This window comes from Sceloporus undulatus, chromosome 2 (genome assembly GCF_019175285.1).
Source record: "Sceloporus undulatus isolate JIND9_A2432 ecotype Alabama chromosome 2, SceUnd_v1.1, whole genome shotgun sequence".
In the NCBI taxonomy this organism is placed as follows: Eukaryota; Metazoa; Chordata; class Lepidosauria; order Squamata; family Phrynosomatidae; genus Sceloporus; species Sceloporus undulatus.
Genome location: NC_056523.1, coordinates 177,604,203 through 177,626,180, shown reverse-complemented (window position 1 = coordinate 177,626,180; position 21,978 = coordinate 177,604,203). Strand labels below are relative to the sequence as shown.

Genomic DNA, 21,978 nt, shown 5'->3' with positions numbered 1-21,978 from the left:
TTATTTTCAAGCTATGGGTGGTTGAATCCGGAGATTAAAAAAAATCCATGGATACAGAAGGCCAACTGTAACTTTTTCATAAACTTTTACTGCCAACTTGGATGATTTGAAAAGGGAAACTAGATAAAATTAGGGAAGATAAAACTTTTAGTGGCTACAAGACACTACACATTGCCTCTGCTATTAGAGGCCACCAACTCTCACTACCAGTTGCTGGGGAATGTGATACGGAGTGTGCAGTTGGCTTCGTGTCCTGCTGGTGGGCTTCCCATGGGGGAATCTGGGTGGCATCTCTGTGAAGCAGAATGTTGGAGTAGACAGGTGAGGTTCTTTAATTCTAGCACAGAACATTGTGGTTCTTACAGGTTCTTGACATCACTTGGTGAGCTTACTGATTGAGTGAGACTTTGAACTAGTGACTTTCCCAGTTTTTTTTTTGGGGGGGGGCTATAACTTCTAGCATCCCTCAGCCAGTGGTCATGCTGCCAGGGGATTCTGGGACTTGAAGTCCCAAAAATAATATTTCCATGGATTGTTCTACTCAGCCCTGTACAATTTTGCACAGTAACATCACCCTGGCTTGATAAATGTCCCCTCCCAACCCCATTACCCTGAGTACTAGAAGCTTCCTTTAAAAAGAAGAAAAGAAATGAATATGTTTTGAGAAGTATGTAGATATTTGAGATTTCCACCTGACGTGTTTTCTTTCTTTCCTTCTGCAGCAGTGGAAACCCAGAGCACCAGCTCAGAGGAGATGGTACCCAGCTCCCCCTCTCCACCCCCACCTCCACGTGTCTACAAACCTTGTTTTGTCTGCAACGACAAGTCCTCGGGCTACCATTACGGGGTCAGCTCCTGTGAGGGCTGCAAGGTGAGTGACTGGGAGCTACTGCTGGGTTGGGTTCCTTGCTTTCCACCTTGCAAGCCAGATGGATGAGCAAGTGGAGGGGAGAAGAAAAGCTCTGCCCAACAGCTACCTGGTACTCTGGCCTTTTCATGGCTCAGCTGTCCAGACTCCTGAGCTCATGAAGGCGTCATGCTTGCAACTGTTCCACCAGCAGGGTGTGGTTGGCTGCTTCACCCAGGCCTCCTTCCTCAGCAAAAGAATGTTGCAGCAGGGAATTCCAAGCCCCTGCGTGCCAGCACCCAAAACAGATTATGCAAGTGAGATGAAATGTGCAAAACAAGCATATGTGTCTTTCCAGTAGTGGAACCTGGGTTTTTGGTTGCAGAAATTCTACCCACATTAAAATAAAATAAACAACCCACAGAATATTCCATAATCGACTGGGAAAAGCAGTGGGGAAGATGTGGTCCTCCAGGTGTTGTTGGATAGGATTCCAACCCCCATGATCCCTCTATTTGATTGTACTGATGGAAGGTGACAGCTAATGAGAGTTGCAGTCCAGCAACATCCATCGATCCCTGCTGTAGTAAAGGAGTAGGAGTAGGAAGAGAGAGTCAAAGCAGGACTGCAGAAGGTGGGGTGCCCTTTTCTCTGATCTAGATGTCTTTTTCCATGACCATTTTAAGGAATGTTCCATGATCCACCTATGAGAAGGGCCTCAGATAGCCACACAACCTTGCCATTGCTACATTGTTATCCACTTATTTATTTAAGAGTTCCTTAAGGAAGCAGCAGGTAGAGGTCTCCAGTAACTTTCTACCAGGCTCTAGTCTTGAGCCTATAGATTCTGAAGAGCAACAGGCAGAAGGGAGAGGGAAGGTCATGGAGGCCCCAGGAATTTATTACCAGATTGGACCAATTCAGAGGCTTCATGCTTTCTGTAAGCAAAGTGCAGAATGGGAACAGCCTTTACTTCTTTGCATCTAAAAGGGGCTCCACTACTAGAATACACTGAGGGCCGTAACACACTGCCAAAATATGCCGGCTTCCCGGCAGCTTAGGGGCATAATGTATGCACGATGTATCCTCCATGCCAGCAGGAAGCCACTGTGAAGCTGCCCAGCTGTTTACATGGCACCAGCTTTTTTGTGCTCTGTGGCGAGGCGTTTAGACACCGCACGAGTCCCAAAAAGCTGTGGGGGTGGCAGAACGGGCGCCTTTTCTCCAATGCAAAAAGGAGCAGCATTTTGATGATTCTTTTTGTGCCGGAAGAAAGCCAGATTGGGGCCACAGAAAGTGGTTGTTGCGGCCCTGATCCAGCAGCACTCAAAGGGGCGGCGTCATGCTACCCCTTTGGGTCGGTCTGTTTCGGCCCTGAGTTGGGAAGGCATGGGATTATAGCCATGACGTTAGGCAAGTGTAGGGAATTCATTTATTATATTATTTATATAATTATTTATACAGTGGGCCATTATATACAGTGACATAGTAAAATGGCATCCCTTTATATAAAATGGAAAATCAAAGTTTGCTTTTTTTGAATTTGTTTTTTAATATGTAAAACAAATAACCTAGTTCACATCATACCAAGGTTAAATATAATTAAACTATTGATAGAATTGAATTGAATTTTATATTTTATTTATTTATTTTATCCTGCCTTTCTCCCAAAGTGGTATCCAAGGTGGCTAACAACACATATAAAACACATTAAAACAACAGTTAAAATCGTAGAATTAAAATAGGAAAAAATATTAAAAATTACACACATTCAATTTAAAACATACAAAGTTAAAAAAATAGTAATCTAAAACCAACCCCCTCATTCCCCAATAAAACCAAGTTTGCCAGATCTCAAAAGACCTGTTTAAACAAAAATGTCTTTGCCTGTCTGCAAAAGGCCAGCAGTGTCTAGGGTACTGAATTCCATAGTTTAATTATGTATTGTCCTAAATCTCTCCCATTCAGTTTCAATTTCTAGATTCAACTGCTGTGAGAGAGGAAGAAATTCTCAACTTTCTCTACAATGCACTGTGAGGGGGCCAGCCTTTTTTCCCATGGAAGGGAGTTCTGGAGGGTGGGAGCAGCCACTGAGAAGGCTCTCTCTCGTGTCCTCACCAGGTGAACCTAGGATGGTGTTGGGACTTAGAGAAAGCCTTCTCCTGAGGATCTTAGGGCTCTAGGTGGTTCGTACGGGGAGATACAGTATCTCAATAACTATTTAAAAGAAAAACAAACACATATATTCAGTTTGTGTGTTTATGTGCGTGCATGGTGCCTTCAACTCGCCTGTTGACTATTGCCAGCCCCATGAATTTCATAGAGTTTTCTTAGTCAAGGAATACACTGTGGTGGTTTTGCCAGTTCCTTCCTCTGAAATGCAGCCTGCACTACCTTGTATTAGTTGATGGTCTCCCACTGGAGTAGTAACTAGGGCTGACTCTGCTTAGCTTCCGAGATCAAATGGGATCTGGTGACTTGAGGTAAACAGTGTGGTACATTATTAAAACTTCCCCTCTCCCCCTCTCAGAAGCTCATGGAAACAAAAAGGCACCAGTCTAATCTCTCTAGGAGGGGTGTTTCAGAGCATGGGAGCATCGATCAAGAAAGCCTTTTCCTGTTTTCCCACTAGATTACTGGTGAGGCTATGGGACAGAGTGAAGGACCTCCCCTGAACATGTGTGGGTCATAGCCTGGAGAAGCGACAGTTCAGATGTAATATGATAGCCCTGTTTAAATATTTGAAGGAATGTCATACTGAAGATGGAGCAAGTTGGTTTTGTGCAGCTCCAGAGAACAGGGCCCGGAACAATGGATTCAAACTACAGGAAAAAGAGATTCCACCTCAACATTAGGAAGAACTTCCTGACAGTAAGAGCTGTTTGACAGTGGAACATATTCCCCCAGATGCTCAAGCACTAAAAAATGATAATCCATCAGTACCAACCATGCTGGCTGGGATTGATGATGGTTGTAGTCAAACATGTTAGAGGCAGGGGAGTGTTTGGTGAAGTCTGTTGCAGCAACCCCAGTTCTTTTATTATTTTGTTTGTTTTTCTATTTCCCTTCAAGTCTGTTCTGATTTATGGGGATCCTATCAAGGGAATTTTGACTTGACGATCAGTGGAGGGGCGACCCACCATTGAGGTGAATAGGGCATGCTCCTGCAGTGCATCCCGTATGCTTGTGCGCAGGAGCCCACCCGACTCATTTCAATGGGGTTTGATTATCTTAGTCTCCTAACTTGTGTGTGGGGGGGGGGGGCAGAACAGATCCCCCACAAGTTAGGAGGGACAACTGTACTGTTTCTCTCCTTTAAAACGGAGAGAGTGTGACTTACCCAAGTGCACCCAGTGGATTTCCATGGTTGAGAGGGATTTGAGCCCGGGTTCAAAGAAGTAACTTCGCTAAGTTCTCCACTGAAGCACCAGTGGCCTGACTCTATATAAGGAGCTGTTCACAAGGGTATATACTCAGATGTACTTGCATTCAAATAGTCATGATATGTACTGCTATAGATCTTAAATGCTGGTAAGTCCTCAGGGCTATTAAAATGTCTGTCTCTATGTAGAGGTCTCAGAGGAGGACTGTGGATATTGCCTTATGCTGGCACCATTGTCATTAAGAGAGAAAAGAAACATCTTCATAGCTGAAGACTAAATTTCTCCTTTTAATTGGAAAGGAAGCATAGTTCTGGAAAAATTACTTTTGTTAACTCCAACTCCCAGAATCCTTCACAACAGTGTTGGCTAGTGGATATTGGGAACTGGAGTCCAAAAATGGGAAAATGGGCTTTGAAAGCAGCATGTTTAGAATGACCAGGTAGGGACATTCTTTTCTTTCTCACCCACCAGGTTGCCTGTCTTTTTCTCTCTTACTTTGTTTCTCTCTCTTTTCATGACCTTCCTTTAGGGTTTCTTTCGCCGAAGCATCCAGAAAAACATGGTGTACACCTGCCACCGTGACAAAAACTGTCAGATCAACAAGGTCACCCGCAACCGTTGCCAGTATTGCCGCCTGCAGAAGTGCTTTGAGGTTGGCATGTCCAAAGAAGGTGAGCTGCTCCATTGGGACTTGGACACCAGATCCAGTTGGGAAGCAGATGCATGTGTAGGTCTTCCTGTGGTCCAAGGGAAAGCCAGAGCCAGGATGGTCATCTCTACCTTTTAACTGAGGTGTCTACTGCTATGTTTTCCACAGTATGTCAGAGACACCATATGGAGCCTTGAACTGACATGAGTAGGACAAGAAAATGGGGCAGGGTATCACTGGGGGATATTAGGCGCTCTGGATGTTTTTGGACTGCAGTCCCCAAATGCCTTACCATTGGCTGTGCTGGCTGGAGCTTGGGAGATGAAGTCTAAAACATCTGGATGAGGAGTGAATTGGCAGCAAATCGCACAGAAAAAGTAGAGGCTGTGGTAGTCTGGGAAGAGCTCTGAGGAAGAAACAAGTTGGAAGAAGCCCCTAAAAATGTAAAGGGACATGACATGATATGCTATTGCTCAAAGCATTGTGAGAGTGTGGTGTAGGAGAGTGTGGTGTAGATACAGAACATAGGATGCATTTACACTGTAGAAATAATGCAGTTTGACACCACTGTAAGTCCTGTGTAGCTCCATCCTGTGGAATCCTGAGATATGTAGCTTTACAAGGTCTTTAGCCTTTTCTGCCAAAGAGTGCTGGTGCCACACAAAACTACAAACCCAAGGATTCTGTAAGATGGCAATTAAAGTGGGGTCAAACTGTATTATTTCTTCAGTGTAGCTACACCCATTGAGGCTGAAGAAAATTAAGGACAGCATTTAGAAGAGTCCTGCTGGAACAGGCCAAGGGCTTATCTAGTCCAGCATCCTGTTGCCACAATGGCTAGCCAGATATTCTGGGAAACCCACAAAAACGGGGAAAAGAGAATGCTGCAAAGCAGTGATTGTGACAACCATAGAAGTGAGCAAATGAGATTGGAATGGGCTGAGAGCAAAAAGGAGGAAGTCGGGGAGGATGCTTTGGGGACTCTTCAGAAGAACCAATGTGTTCAGTCCCCATGCCCAGTTAGGGCATGTCTGCTTTGGAAGTGTAAACCTACACAAAGGGACATTTTACACATGGTGCTTGTTGTCCCACATTGCTTGGGTTGGGGGGGGGCAGTTGAGTGGGGAGAAGGAGAACCATGTCAATATTCAGTCCTGGTGCCCCTGCATTCCTGTTTGGAGGAGCAGATTCGGTCTTTTTGCCAGGGGAAGGAAGAGCTTTTCTGTCCCTTTAAGAGTGCTGTCAGCTGCCTGGCCTTTTCAGAGACGGAGTGCCTCTCAGCGGCTGTTGCTTTTACTCCCAACTGCTTAGGCATGTCTTTGCGCTGGCCTGGGCCAAGGCTCACATTAATCACCATCTCTTTAAGAGCCCCTAATTAGGGATGTCTATGTCTCAAAACCTGGCAATTTATTTGCAAGGGCTTGTCACTTTTAACAGGGAGGAGGGGGGAGGAGGATGAGGCCAGTGGATATGTGGCTATGGGGGTGGAAGAATGTTATCCCAATGGGTTGTCACTACAGAGACAGGAAACGGGCAGCCAAAGGGGATTTGGGCAGGCAGAGCTCCTCTTCCCGTCCCTTCTGTATCCCATCTAGACATAAATGGGATTTGAAGACTGAGGTGCGTGGAGGGGATTTCAGGATCCATTGCGGGGAAACTGTGGCATTGGAGAGATGGGTAGTCTGCTCAATCAGCTTAGTACCTTGCCTTAAAGCTTGCTCTATGGAGTTATTCAAACATTGAAAATAACCCAAGTAGAATCTGGGTTGACTCTTTGTTGTCTAATTAAGGATTGTTGTTTTTTGTGGGGAAGGGCCAAAAAACCCACTTAACTTGGGATAATCAATCTTGGGTTTCCCCCCCTGAGTTTTCCTAAAAGATTCTCATTCTCAACTTTATGAATATCTGATGCGAAATAGACATGGGATAAACCAGGATAAAACTCTGCATGCCTTGAATGGGTTTTGAGTACATCCGTATCATTGACTCCATCTTTATTCAAGTGGTGTCATGTGTGAGCAACTGAACTTGCAGAGATGCGTATAGATGCAGTTCCATAGTGTGAACAATAAACCCGGAATGTGTGAGTGAGATTATTCACATAGTCATGCTAAAAAACAACAATGTGTGAATAACCCTATGTCTTTTTTACTGTCTACCTTTTTATAAAACAAAGAAGCTATCTTTTTGCGGTGGTTATCTTTCCGTTTAGCCAGTGTGTTGTGCGATCTCACTCTTTCTGTATTATCCATTCTCTGGAGTGCTGCATGGTTTGGCTGGCAGTCGCCCCCCCCCATCCCACCCCCAACAGCATTGTGCTGACTGTGGCTATAACTGTATATCCTGCCGATTGGCGTATCCTGTTCCCAGATCCCTGGCGCTTTATCCTGGGGTGAACAGGAAGGGCAGCCTGGGAAGGCTCAGGCTGAAGAGAGTGCACACGCAACCCCGGGGCCAGGCCGCCCGATAAAGGAGGGGAATGCTGGCAAGGTTTGTGGTGGAGGGATGGGGGATACTGAACCCCTGATGGGGGGGGGGGGGAGGAGGGTATAAAGCATCTCTCTCTATAAACACATGCCAACCAAAGAGAAACTCCTTTTGAGGAATCAGTGCAGCCATCTCGCCCAGATTCCTTGCCTGGAGGGCACTGTGACGCTGGTTTCTTGTTTTCAGACATCTGGAACTAGTTGTTCAAGCAATGCAGCTGCTTTCTTTGCTGTAGCATGCTGCGGTCTGCCTGATACGGGAGGTACTGGATAGTCCTGCCTTGTGCCTCAAGCATTTGTGTGTGTGTGTGTGTTTTTTTTTTAAACTTTTATTTTAAATTGTAGCTTCCACAATCCCCCAGCAAGAATGGGACAGTGGTTATGCAGGCCTGAGGAGCTGAGTCCAAAGCAGTAGTGTTTCCAGTCCAGAGAATGAACAGGGCTTTCCTTCTATGACCACATGAAGAAGACTGCATCTTCTAAACCAGGAATGAAAATTGTATAGCCCTCCAGAGGTTGATGGATTGCAGCTCCCAGCATTCCTTACTATTGGCTACCCTGGCTAGGGCTGATGAGAGTTAGTCCAAGAAAGAAAGAATCTAACCCAAAGGGAACAAATTTAAGGTTGGTCCCTGGCAAACTGGGGATGGGGACGACAGCCCCCCACATCAGACTGAGAAACCCTGCTCTAGATTAGGGATGTACTTCAGAATTACTAAAGTAGTTTGGAGTCTCTGCTGCATCCCTAAACATGAACTGAAAAGCCAGAGACATGAGAAGCATGATTTTGGTTTCTGAGGGATTTACTCACAGGCAAGTGTGCATAGGATTCCATCTTTATACATAGCACTTCAGTATAAATTATTCTTTAACCACTTGAATGATAACAGCTAAAACATATTGAACATCTTAAAGAATAAGTAGGTAATCTTAATGCTGGTCCTTAATCCATAGTCGTAATTGGTGATAGATTAAAAATTGCCACTCTGTAAGAGCATCCACCTTCTCTCTGTGCCCAGAATACCTTTTTAGTGTTCCTTAACTCAGCTGATTGAATGTAAAATCACATTATTAACATTTACAAAAGGCTACTGCTGCTTCTCCCAACCTGGTGCCTGCCAGACATATTGTCTAGGGATAATGGGAATTACAGTCAGCACATCTGGAGATTTGTCACATTCTGTGGTGGCTGATAATGAATCTACACTATGTTGTTTGGGCTAAATGTCTAGAAAAAGTCATTAATATGGAATTTGGCTGTGTGTGGTTTTTTTAACACACGTTTGAACAAAATTAGTGTTATTGATGGCAATTTCCATCAGTTTTTCATTTACACAGTACACAGTCTGCTCTTAGTCCCTGGTAGTCCCTCTCATTGTCTCCCTCTAGATAAAGAATTAACTGGAGTCATGTCTCATAGAGGTCTGAAATCAGTAGGGGCAAAGTAAGAGGTTCATTTAATCTATACCCCACTTTTCTTCCACTATAGATATGAACATTGGAAATACCCAAATGCCAGGGTCCCCCTCCAGTTACTGAGCAAGCCCAGATCCTCCTTGACTTCAGTAATATGCCTGCATTATGGGCCTTCAGACCACTGTCAAGGGACATTGTTACAACAGATGAGTAAAACAAACAAATGAAGAACAGCTTTCTACTGTAAGAGCTGTCCAACCGTGGAACAGACTGTCTTGGAGGGTGGAAAACTCTCCATCTTTGTCTTTAAATAGAGGTGGGATGAGTGCCTTTCAGGAGCGCTTTAGTTGTGTGTTCCTACATGGCAGGAGGTTAAACTAGATGGTCCTTGTGGTCCCATCCAACTCTTAAATTCTGTGTTTCTATGAAACACACACTCTATAGCTAAAAGGAGATGAGCAGGCTTCCAGGCTCCCATTATCCTAGATCAGTGCTACTCAAAAGTAGTAGTTTATCAGACAAGGGAAATTGGAAGTATAATCCAATGGCAATCTGAGTGCAATCATGAGATTTCACGTTATTGCATGATAGACTGCCACATGCAAATTCGGGCAATGGCATGCTATTTTTGGGCAATGGGGAGCCAGTTTGAATGAAATGAGCATTCACGTAATTTTGCTAAACTAGTGACTTTACGTGAATGTGTTCTGGCCCCACTTTCTTTTCATTCAAAATTAAGAGAAATTCCTAATGTGTGATAAACTCCGTAGTCTCTGGACTGGTGCTGGTACCTGACTTGTACTCATTCCTAAGCCATTGATGGCCAGACCCTGGTAAGTTTCCAGGAAAGAAAGAAAGAATCTAACGCAATGGGCACAAATTTAAGATTGATACCTGGCAAATTGGGGATGGGGATGACAGTCCCCCACATCAGACTGAGAAGCCCTGCTCTACATTAGGGATGTAATTCTTCAATAAAATTGTTTCTGAAGGTAGCAATGAGTCATTTCAGCAATTTTCATCCTGTTGTGAGTCTTTGAAACCCATGCAATTTTAAAAGACTATTCACAGTTTGGGACTTATTGGCACAAAATTCACACATGGTTGTTTTGCACAGGAAACAGCATTGTCTGTGTGCAAAATAATATTTTAACCCAGAAATATTAATTTCTGTTCAGAAAATGCTGTGTTCTGCTCAGAAAATACTATTTTCTATGCAGATCAACCTGTGTGAAGTTTATGCAGAATAAATCCCAAATCACAGCATTAGTTCAGAAAATAGCATTTTCAGTGCAGAAATTATTATTTCTGTATTGATTTTTGTCAATCCAGGATTCTTCTCATGAGCGTTTCTCAACACTGAAAAAACATTTTCGACCATTTTTCAAATATTCTTTCCCTCCCTACTTTAGATGTCCTCTCTTCATCTTTGTAGAGGTGAAGAAATCTGCTCATTCCAGAAACTGTCAGACGAAAAAGACAAGATGGGCACTATTACTGAACTTTTTTGCCATCAGAGCCTTGTTGTTGTTGTGTGCCGTCAAGCTGTTTCTAACTTATAGTGAGCCTAAGGACAACCTGTCATGGCCGTTTCATAGCAAAATTTGTTTAGAGGATGTTAGTCTTGCCCAGGGTCATCCAATAGGTTTCCATGGTCAAGCAGGGATTTTAATCTTGGTTTCCTAGAGTCCTTGTTGAACACTAAAACTATTGCACTACACTGACCATCACAGCCTATAGCAGCAGAATTTGTAAGCATTACTTTTAGCTAACTCCCAGAATTCCCCAGTAGCATGGGTAGTTGCTGTGTTGGCAGGGGGGATCTGGAAGTTGTCATACAAAAGGTAATTCCCAGTCCCTGTTTGTACAGCAGGCTTGTATATTTCATGACCTTGCACACCTAAAGCAATCCACTGGACATGTGTTGCTGCAACCAGTCAGGGGCTCAGAAAATCTTGTTTCTTCCTCCTGCTCAAGACTGCCCAAAGGGAGTATTGGAAGAGGTTGACAGGGATCTTGGCCTTTTCACAGGAAAAACTCTGTGCTTGGTTATTGTTATTCCCCAAGGAAAAGGAAACAGTGCCTGTTGGCTTGAGTGAGCTATAGCCACCCGCCTCCCCTTCCACCATTACCACCACCCTCCCAAGCCTGCCCAGCAGCTCTTCAGCTCTCTATCCGGCTGTCTTGGTTGTCCCTTCCTGTTTGTCTCTGGCTCAGCCCTGTGCTCAGAACTATTTCATGACAAATATCCTATGGTATATTTTGGATTGGGGAATTTGCTGCACAATCTGTGGGGCAGAGTGATAGCAGAGTGGTGCATATTTCAAATTGGGGAGTTTGCTGCACAGCCTATGGGGCAGAGTGATTTTTGGATTTGGGATAGATGGCTTCCTTCTGGTTACAGGCAAAAAGTACCTAGGCCAAACAATAATAAAACATGTCAGCATGCATGTGGAACAAATGGATGATTTCTCTATTGACAAAGGTGTGGGTAAGGGAGAAGCTGCACTTGCTGAAATTGTCCCTGCTGAGCATCTGTTAAAGGCACAGATGCAAGTGTCGGGCAACACTGAGATGGATGATGTTGTGACATGAGAGGCAGCAACTCGGTGGTAAAGAGCATCTTTCACTTGGAGAAAGTTGCAGGTTCAAGTCCCTGGCATTTTTTGCTCAAAGAATCTCTGGTAGTAGTGAGGAGAAAGATGATTCCATGCTTGCACCCCTGGGGAGGTGCAGCCAGTCCAAGTAAACAGTATTGGATTAGAGTATTTTGGCCTCCCAGATGTTGATGGATAGTGAGTCCCATCAACTCTAGTCAGTATAGTCAATGGTGAAAAAAATTGGGAGTTGCAGCCCAATAACATCTGGTGATACAGTTTCCACCTCTGGGTTAGATGGAGAATAACTTTGACCTGATGTCAAAGGGACTACTAAATCCCATTTAGTGGTGATTCACCCACTTTCTTATCTCTGCCTACAGAGGCCAGAACTTGAAAAAGTTACAATTTTTAGACTAAAATTTTCAGAGCCAGCCAGCCAGCCATGGCTAAAATGGTTTTTCTTCAAGTTCTGACCTTCCAGACCCACCCCAGTGCTTTCCATAGCTGCTGGTAGCCCAATTTCTGTAGCCATTCCTTAACTTTTCCTTATAGTGGAAATTGAATCCCTGGACTTCTTTTTAAAGTGTTGATATGATCAGGGACAGAAGAGGTTGCCAGTCGGGTTCCAGGGTCCTGTCACAGCTCTTTCCCCTCACTTTGCCCCTCTCTGCTTTCAGCTGTAAGGAATGATCGCAACAAGAAGAAAAAAGATGTGAAAGAGGAGGTGGTGGTGGATAGCTATGAAATGACACCTGAGCTAGAAGAGCTCATTCAGAAGGTCAGCAAAGCTCATCAGGAGACCTTCCCTTCCCTCTGCCAATTAGGCAAATACACCACGGTAAGGGGGCATGCACTTTCCCTGGTTTATATGTAATCCCTATGGAAAATAATAAGAGCTGAGCTTGGTAAAGTTACCCGTTTTCAATATTTTTGAACTACACTTAACAACAGGTACTTGTTATACCTATAAAATAACTTCACTACCATGTGGGAGCAGAGTTACATTATGGGTGTCACAAACAATGTTTTCTAGTTCCTTTTAAAAGTTACTGTTAAAGGACGTTTTTAGAAGCATTGTGGCAATAACTTTCCAAGTTTAATGTTGTTTCGTTACCAACCCTAAACCTTTTTAAAACTGTAACACAGAAAAGGACAATGTACTGACTTAACTTTTACTCGTAATGAGTAGTGGCAAAAAATTATTTTCTAAAATACTGCAAAAGGTAATAGAATCTTACTGCTTTTTAGAATATCTTTTCAAGCTTTGTCTATATTGTTTGGTCTAAAATGGAAATGAAAGTTTATAATGCCTTGCAGCCAGAGGCGGGAGTTAGAGAAACATACAAACTGAGGGGAGGCTGGACTTCTCCTAACATTAAAAATGCTGCTATACTGAAGCATTAGGACAGTTTGACATCACCTTCACTGTCATAGCTCCATCCTATGCTATCCTGGGATTTGTAGTTTGCCGTTTGTAGTTTGCTGTGGCACGAGAGCTCTCTGGAAGCAAAGGCTTAATATCTCACAGTACTACAAATCCCAGAATTCTATAGCATTGGGTCATGGCAGTTAAATTGGTGTCAAACTGCATTAGTTGTGCAGTGTAGATACAGCCCTAATAGTGGTTTGAGCATTATCTCTGAATGTAGTCACTGTTCATGTGTTATGTGCTTTATGAATTTTGTCATTGCACTGACTTTGCATTATATTCTCTGGTTTATTCTTTCCATTTGAGGTAAAATGGTTTTTCTTTCTCTCCAGTTATATAAAATCAAGTACCCTGCAATTTTAAAAAAATGGTTTAAAAGTTGAAAACTTTAATGAAGGCAGAGCCAGAGTTCAAATTGGGAGAACTAAAAAAGATAACCCTATCTCTTAATTGTATGACTCTGTAGATGTTGTAGGGTTGCAATTCCTAGCATTCCTTGATATTGGCTATGCTGGCTAGTGGTGCAGGGCTTTGCAGTCCCAACAACATCTGGGGGCTTCATGATTCTCACCCTTGTTCTGCGTAATGATTGTTTCAAGGGGCAGCATGTTAAGCCACTGAGATGTAATAGAACATTATATTCTGGCTGAGGACATCCTGAGTCTGACCTTTCTTGTAGGGCTGATGTTAGAATAAAGTGGGTGGAGGACCTGCATATGTCAAGTTGAGCTCACTGGAGGAAATGTGAGGCTAAATGTAATTTTAAAAATAGTAAAATAAAGCTTACTGTCCAAGGGTACCAGCTTTTCCCATTAAGACACCAGGGAAAGTGGCAGAACATAGTATCAAATTGAAGCCATACAGGCTGTTAGAGACACATATTAAACCATTTTATCAAAATGGGTTGTGTGGACTTACTTTGAATCAATACTTTCCTTGGGATGTGTGCGTATCTTGATGTCTAGGTTTTCAGCTGGTACCCTGAGATGTCTAGATAGCCATGTTCTCACTGAAAGTGAGCTGCACCTGTAGTACCATCACTATTTTGTGCTTCTGGTTATTTAGGAGGGTGTGTTTGTTTTTTTTAAGACAAAGATGGATAGAGAAAATGGGAAGGAGGGGAGAAAATAGTACTAAGAGAGGATAAAGATATCTATACACAGTAGTAGTAGTAGTAATGATAATGATAATGGATTGCACATTTCAGAGGTGGAACTAATAAATGGAAAGTTTAAAGACTACTGACCAGTTTTAAACTGATTTTTAAAATAATTTTAATACACAATGTAATTTACCATCCAAATAATATACAATCAAAAAATAGTGGAAGTGAGAGAATTGGATAAAATAACGGTGTGGAATAGAAAAAAATCAACAGACTATTGGGAAAGGGAATGGCAACCCTTAACAATGTATTTGAATAACTTAGGTGGGAAAAAAATGTAAGAACATATGAGGAAAACACAAATGGATAATGGTTAATATTTTGTTATTTGTGTAAGCGAAAGGGAAGGAGATTGGGAAGAAGGGAATAGAAGTTAGAACGGAAGTTCATCGGGAGAGGAATGTATGTACAGTTTATAAGAAATGAATTGGTGATGTTAATTTGTATATAATATTGTACATGTGAAAAAGATAAAAACAATAAAAAAAATATACAATCAAAGATAAGGAAACCAAAGCAGAAAAAAGGAGAAACAAGAGAAGAAGATAAGGAAAAGGGGAAGAAATAAAAGAAAGAGTGGGGGGGAGGAGAGAAGAGTGAAAAAGCAAAAAAGACCTGAGATAAACTAATATACAGCAGAGCATGCCAATCCTGACTATAGTGCAAAGAAAAATAAAAACTATTATTCTACCATAACAGATCCAACCAAATAAGCCTACTAAAATTACTAATAACCATAGCCACAGATTATTACATCACTAGATTTCTTATTGCTCAAAATGTCCATAAACGTTTTACAATCTTTCAAAAAGTCTTCAATTGACTTATCCTTGAAAACTCACATTATTTTGGCCATTTTAGCTGACTCAGACACCTTAACAACTCATTTTTCCATCATCAGTGCTTCAGTCCATTTCTAGATTTGAGCAAACAATATTCTTGCTGCTGTTATCTTACATTGAAGAAGTGATCCATGTTTACTCTCCAGTTTTTTTAAATCTATCTTTCCCAACAGAAAACATTTCTGATGGCATTGCAGAATCTAGCTTTAAAGACTACTGTCTAGTTTTACTCCTGGCACCAGCCACAACCAGCAGCTTTACTGTAAGGGACCAAAAAAAAGGGGGGGGGTGACTGCTGGTGGGAGGCAGGCAATGCAGCAACACCCTTTGGTCCCTCTCTAATGGGGTGCATGTGCTCACATGCATAAAGTGAGAAGGATGATGATGTGAGAGTAGCAGCAATTGTACCTGATATCTTATCCTTTCTGCATCCCATCCAGAACTCTAGTGCGGATCACAGGGTGCAGCTGGACCTGGGGCTATGGGACAAATTCAGTGAACTGGCCACCAAGTGCATCATCAAGATTGTGGAATTTGCCAAGCGTCTGCCAGGGTTCACCAGCCTCAGTATTGCTGACCAAATCACCTTGCTCAAGGCAGCCTGCCTTGACATCCTGGTGAGGGACTGAGCTGCAGCAGCCAGTTGGTGCTGGGGATGAAAAGTGGGGTGGGATGCCTGTATACACCTGTTGGGGATGTGGGTAGAGATTTGCATTTACAAGGGGCTGTTGTGGACTCTGAAACCTAAACAGCAGTTACAGAAATAAAAATAGAATCCAAGGAACTTGATTTTTCCAAAATGTCAAGTCTATGCATAGACTTGAAAAGTGTGGGGTGGCGGGAGAGCCAGACAAGGAGTTGCAAAGCCTCATCCTTTGCCATTTCATTTCTGCTGCTTGGCTGCTGATGTTTCACCAGCCATTTTCCAAATTCTTCCAAGACTACTGTGGTAGGGTTAAATGGCAGAACATAATTGAAAGGCTGTAATTTGGGTACTAGCTCCTGTCTCTATGCAAAGTCACAGAGCACATGATGCAGCCTTTCATGCAGGCCCACTTTCAGTAAATCTGTCTCCTCCCACAACACCCTTTTTGACCATTTTCTCTATCCCTCCCATCCCCAGATGCTCCGTATTTGCACTCGCTACACTCCAGAGCAGGACACTATGACTTTCTCAGATGGGCTTACCCTGAACCGCACACAGATGCACAATGCTGGATTTGGGCCCCTCACAGACTTGGTCTTTGCCTTTGCTGGGCAATTGCTGCCTCTTGAGATGGATGATACCGAAACAGGCCTGCTCAGTGCAATCTGCCTCATCTGCGGAGGTAATGCTGACCTTGTTGCACACTCTGCAACCTTTATGTTTAGCTGGAGATAAAGGTCACAACATTATCTCTTTGAGAATAGGTCTCTGATCGTTGCAGACAGAGTGCTTTGCAAGCATAATTTATGGGGCTGTTTCTGGAAGCAGGTAAGTGTGATGGCTATGGCTACTTTCTTTTGCCAAGGTGTAGGCAAGAAGTATTAGACAACTCCCATATCCCTTAGGTCCAGTCATGCTTGAGGAGGATGGGAATTACAGTGTAGCACTTCCAGAAGGTGGGGAAAAACTGCTCTAAGATCAGTGCTATTCAGAAGTGGTGTAAGAGGTCCAACCTCTAGCTACAATATTGGCTGCTGCTCTCTGAAGAGTTTCCAAGAAAGAAGGGAACCATTGTAGCCAATGGGCAGAAATATGGTGTAGGTTGCGAGTTCAATACCAGACAAGGGCTGAAGCTTGACTCAGGCTTGCATCCTTTCAAGGTCACTAAAATAAGTATCTCAATTTTTGGGGGCAATTAGCTTACACTTTGTAAACCGCTTAGGGGAGTGCTTAAGTGCACTGATAAGGAGTATAGAAATGTACTTGCTATTTCTATTGCTATGGCAAATTGGGGGGGGGGCTCTGCTCATCACTCACATCATGTAGCTTAAGAATTTCTGTGCTATATGCTACAGTAGAAAGAGAGGAGAGAAGGTATAATTTTAATTTTGCTAGTTGTTTGTGTGGCAGCTAACAAGGCCAATGCAATTTTAGGCTGCATCAATAGAAGTATAGTGTCTAGATCAAGGGAAGTAATAGTGACACTATTCTGCTCTGCTCAGGCCCTACCTGGAATATTGTGTCCAGTTCTGGGCACCACAGTTTAAAAAGAATGTTGACAAGCTGGATCATGTCCAGAGGAGGGTGACCAAAATGGTGAAGGGTCTGGAAACCATGCCCTATGAGGAACGACTTAGGGAGCTGGGGATGTTTAGCCTGGAGAAGAGAAGGCTAAGACGTGATATGATAGCCTGTTTAAATATTTGAAGGGATGTCATATTGAGGAGGGAGCAAGCTTGTTTTCTGCTGCTCCAGCAACTAGGACCCAGAGCAATGGATGCAAGCTACAGGAAAAGAGATTCCACCTCATCATTAGGAGGAACTTCCCGACAGTAAGGGCTGTCCGACAGTGGAACACACTCCTTCAGAGAGTGGTGGAATCTCCCTCCTTGGAGGTCATTAAACAGAGGCTGGATGGCCATCTGTCGGGTATGCTTTGATTTAGATTTCCTGCATGGCAGGGAGTTGGATTGGATGGCCCTTGTGGTCTCTTCCAACTCTATTATTCTATGATTCTATTGCTATTACACTCAGTGGTATCTGGGAATTATGATTTATAAGTAACATTAGTACAAAAAACATTATGAAGGATTTTATAAAGTATGGTATGGGAGGAGGTCAATGTGTGTGGTGGGGTGGCACCGTGAGTTACTGCACTGGGTGATGCCAACTTTAGTGATGCCACCGCCAATCTCTATGATGCTGTAAGTTACTTCTGGTGAAAGGATATGGTTTTTTATTTTTTTTTACATTTCCTACCCCACATTTCTTTGAAAGAATGAAGGCATCCTACAAAAGCAGCAGAACAAACACAAACCAACTGACAAGCAGTGCTCCATGGCTTTCTCTTCTCCACAGATCGAATGGACCTAGAAGAGCCAGAAAAAGTGGACAAGCTGCAGGAGCCATTACTAGAAGCATTGAAGATCTATGCTCGTCGACGTCGGCCCAACAAGCCTTACATGTTCCCTCGCATGCTGATGAAAATCACTGACCTGCGAGGAATCAGCACCAAAGGTGAGCACAAAGTTGTTGAGGCAATTTCCACAGACAGGCATGCAGGCAGGTTTATTGAGCATTATGCTCATGAGGTCGATGTATGCCATTTTCTCTGAGCACCTGACATCCTGTGGAGGAAGCCCTAATGGCCATCCAGTGATAAAGATCAGTCTGAATCTATCCAAGCTTCTAAAATTAAAACGTTGAATCATTTGTAGTGGCTTTTGTGTCTGAAATCCATCACTCCCATGGGAGGTGTTGGAGCTTATCAGTGAAATTAAGTCTGATCCTAGATCAGGTTCCTGGTCCAACCTGACCCCCTCAGTTCTGCTTTACCAAACAGCAAATGCTTCTATTAATGGAGGCCCATTCTGTTGAGCAGGATACAGCATACTGATGCTCCCCCTCATCCATTGTTCTCCAGTGTGACAATTGAAAGTAGGATTGCTGTCACAATGTCTCCTTGCACTGAAGGTCACTGGAAGGAAGGGGTTGGAAATGTCATTATGTTGTGCTTGGATTGATAGGACAGCAGACCTCCATTTCTTGCAGCATCAGGTGACCTGTAACATGGGATTGGGTGTACTTTTACAATTGTGACAATAGTGCCATGATTGTGAATACATAGAGATTATGGATACCAATGTTACAAATTGGTAACTCTAAATCATGCATCTGTAATTATGACAGTGAATTCTAGCCAATGTTTTCTAAACAGGCACACCTCACAATGTGCTTAATTAGAACCAATGGCCCTGCACACACCAAGTTTCCCACTGGAACTGCACTGTTTTTTGTGGAGATGCAGGAGGAAGGATGGGAATGTTTCTGGTGGCCACAGAAATGATGGCTTGGAGAGGCTGCATGTGATCCATAGGCCATGTGCCCCCCCCCCCCCCCCCCGCCTCTGCATTCTCCTGGATTCAGTGCAAAGGCTCCTGTCATGTGCTTGCAGCACTGTCCCTGAGCTGGCTCTTAATGAAGCCTGCAGCACAGCTGTTCTTGTGTGCTTTCCTGCTTGGGTAACTCACAACTCCTGATGACTACCTTTGCCTTCATCTCCCCTGGTGCAACAGGTGCTGAACGAGCCATCACACTGAAGATGGAAATCCCTGGCCCCATGCCACCACTCATCCGAGAAATGCTGGAGAATCCTGAGATGTTTGAAGATGAGCTGTCACAGCCCCCACCATTAGCCGAACCCCCCAACACCGAGGAGAGTCCAGCTGACACCAAGAGCCAAGAGGTGGCCCCCTAGCGTCTCCAGAGACACAGAATCTAAGTGGGGAAAGGCCATTGGGGTGATGGGGAGGGGAATGGAACCCCTTTTACATTGTATATCCTCCATTCTTCCCACTGCCTCTTTTCTCCAGGACTCTTTTTAAAATATATATATATATATATATTAAAAAATGCTTGCCTTTCCTGCTCCTGGTCCATCCGCCAGAGCTAGGTGTAATGGCAACATGCAAGACCAACTAGGAGGTGCCATGTTCCCCTCTCTACTATGTTTGTTGACATGTGGGGAGAGGTGGCTGTATGCCTCTTGCCTTAACCCATTTTTCTGTATGGGGCCTTGGACATATTTTCTGAAGCCTTTGCCTCCGTCCCTCCCAAACCCTGAAGCTTTGCCAAAGTCTGCCTGATTGCCTGTCCGACTGAGTCGGGGTGTCTCAAGCCAAATATTTAGGACATGACAAGTCCCCAAGGGGCTTAAGACTCTGAGAACCCTTCCTTTTGAAATGGGCTAAGCTCCAAATGTGCAATTCCCCTGGACTTCTCATCCCTGAGGGGGAAAAAGGGAGAGGGGCACCTCAAGAGCTGATAGAGGGCTCAAGAGCTGCAACACATCTGGGCCCTCTTGCAATGGTTCATACCTCCTGCCCTGTCTGGAGGTCAGCTCTACCCTTCCACCTCCCAAGCCAAGAACTCCAAGCATCTGGGATACTATTTATTCACATTTCTGAAGACGAGAGGGATGCCCTTCATCTGCCAACACCACCAGCGTACCCCACCACGAACCCAATGCACACCTGGGGAACTTGGACCAATGACCATGGGGTTATGGGGAGAGTGAAGTCAGGAGGACTTCCAACACAGCACATCCCTGTTGGTGGGCTTTGGGTGCCTGTGGGGTTAATATCCATCTCTTATGGATTCCAATGGGATGTGGATTTGTGTGTGTGTGTGTGTGAGTGAGTGAGAGAGAGAGAGATTGGGAGAGAGAGAGAAGGGGAAATGTGTGTGAGAGAGGAAGGTGCATTTTGAGGGTGGGGGGAAAGGGTTTTTGTTTTTGTTTAAGCTGTATAAATTGCTAATGTTGTATTGTTTGAGGCAAAGATCAATCCCATAGTGGGGTTTTGAGGTGGAGTGGGGCTGGTGGTCCTTTCACTGCTCCCCCATTCCCAAGGCAAAAGGGGTATCAGGTTGGGGTGGGGGGAAACACTGTATCTGTTTTGCTTGGGATGCTTTTGACCCTGGTGCTAAGAATTCTGGGAGACAGACCCCAAAGGACACTAGAAACCAAAGATATTGAGAATATGGTGGAGGTTAGGAGTGCAGAGTGGCAGACTTAATTTTACAGTGCTGTGCTACAGGGGGTCTCCCTTGGAACACCCCACACAATGAGAAGCCAACTACAGTATCCTCCACAAAAGCTGTATAGAGGGTGTGGCATTGGAGCATGGCTTCCTCAACTGGTCTTTAACTCTGCTTCTCCAGCACTTTGATGGAGGGGGAAAGGGGGACTAATTACGCAGTAGGGAGTTGGTTCAGCTTCCCATCTACTCTTCAATCTTTCTCCTCCCTGCCCACCACCAATAAATAAATAAGGAGACGTGCTTTGCTCCATCACTGCATCTCCAGTGGACCAAATAAAGAGAAAAGCCAATGCTCTTTCTTATTGCTAGAGGACAGAGGTCTGGCTGAAAGACTTGGTGGTTTCACTCTGTTTCGAGTAATATGAAATGAATGAAACCCGGACACTACAAGGGGATGGATCTGTCCTCACATCATTGCCCTTTGCTGATGTTTCACCAAGAGCAGTTGCTATTCCATCTCCTCCTGCTGAATCTTAAGCAGGGAAGGAAAGCAGGCAGCCTGGGCAGCCCCTTTGTTTGCAGGACTTTGTGTCCTCATTGGGGATGCTCCCTGGCTCTCTTCCAACTGGGTGCCTTTTGGATGCTTCTGCTGGGCCTTAGGGTGAGAGCTGAAGGTTGTGCTGGCCATGATTCCTAAGCTCTCACACTAAGGCCCAGTAGAACCATCCAAAAGGCACTCAGTTGGAAGAGAGCTAGGGTACTCCCTCAATGATGACACAATGTCTTGCAGACAACTGGGAGGGTTTCTTCCTTTGCCTTTGTTGACGCCAGGGAATGGGGAGCATGGTGGGCCTCTTCCTCCAAGGGAAGTAGGTCATGGTGGGAAACTGTACCCCAAGGAACAGGAGCTCTGCTGAACTAGTTCAGTTTCTCCCCCAGATGTTTTAAAGCTGCCATATTGAAATAAGTAAATACCTTAGGCCTTAAAAACAGTGTCTGTTTGCTGGGGAGGGGGAAGGTGCAGGATGAAAAAGAGGGTAAAGCCCTTCTGTGATGTTTACAGACAAATGTTCCATGGTATTTTAGAGTGATCTCTCCTCCCCTGCGCTCCCAGCTGTGCCGCAGAAGAGGGGGCTTTTCTATTTTTGCAAAATAAAGTCATGGAAACTGAAACACTTTTGGGGTAAGTCTATTTGTCTCTCTGCTGGTACACACATTGTTTTCACATGGAAGTAATTAAGAATTCATGAGCAGGAAGCCACCAGATATTTTGAACTATCCCTACCATCATCCCCAGCCAATGAGGCACATGCCAATCCCAGAGGGGCCTTTCATAGATTAGCCCCCATATAGTTCAGAGGAAGGTGATGGCAAATCACCTCTTGAATAAACCTTGCCTAAGAAAACCCTATGAAATTCATGGGGTTGCTATAAATTGATAGGCAACTTGAAGGCATATACATATACACTGAATTG

At 44.0% G+C, this 21,978-nt stretch overlaps 1 protein-coding gene across 4 annotated transcripts in view; it reads left to right on the top strand.

The window, feature by feature from the left end:
- The window catches only part of RARG (retinoic acid receptor gamma), a 168,290-nt gene extending 146,623 nt beyond the window's left edge, over positions 1–21,667 (top strand). For all 4 annotated transcript variants that reach the window (XM_042452763.1, XM_042452765.1, XM_042452764.1 and 1 more), the window contains 7 exons: positions 723–871; positions 4,760–4,901; positions 12,059–12,219; positions 15,258–15,434; positions 15,941–16,145; positions 17,822–17,980; positions 19,039–21,667. In XM_042452763.1, coding sequence (XP_042308697.1) covers positions 723–871; positions 4,760–4,901; positions 12,059–12,219; positions 15,258–15,434; positions 15,941–16,145; positions 17,822–17,980; positions 19,039–19,220 — 1,175 coding nt within the window. In that variant the 3' untranslated portion in view covers positions 19,221–21,667. The remainder of the gene's footprint in view (positions 1–722; positions 872–4,759; positions 4,902–12,058; positions 12,220–15,257; positions 15,435–15,940; positions 16,146–17,821; positions 17,981–19,038) is intronic.
- Positions 21,668–21,978: the final 311 nt, after the last annotated feature.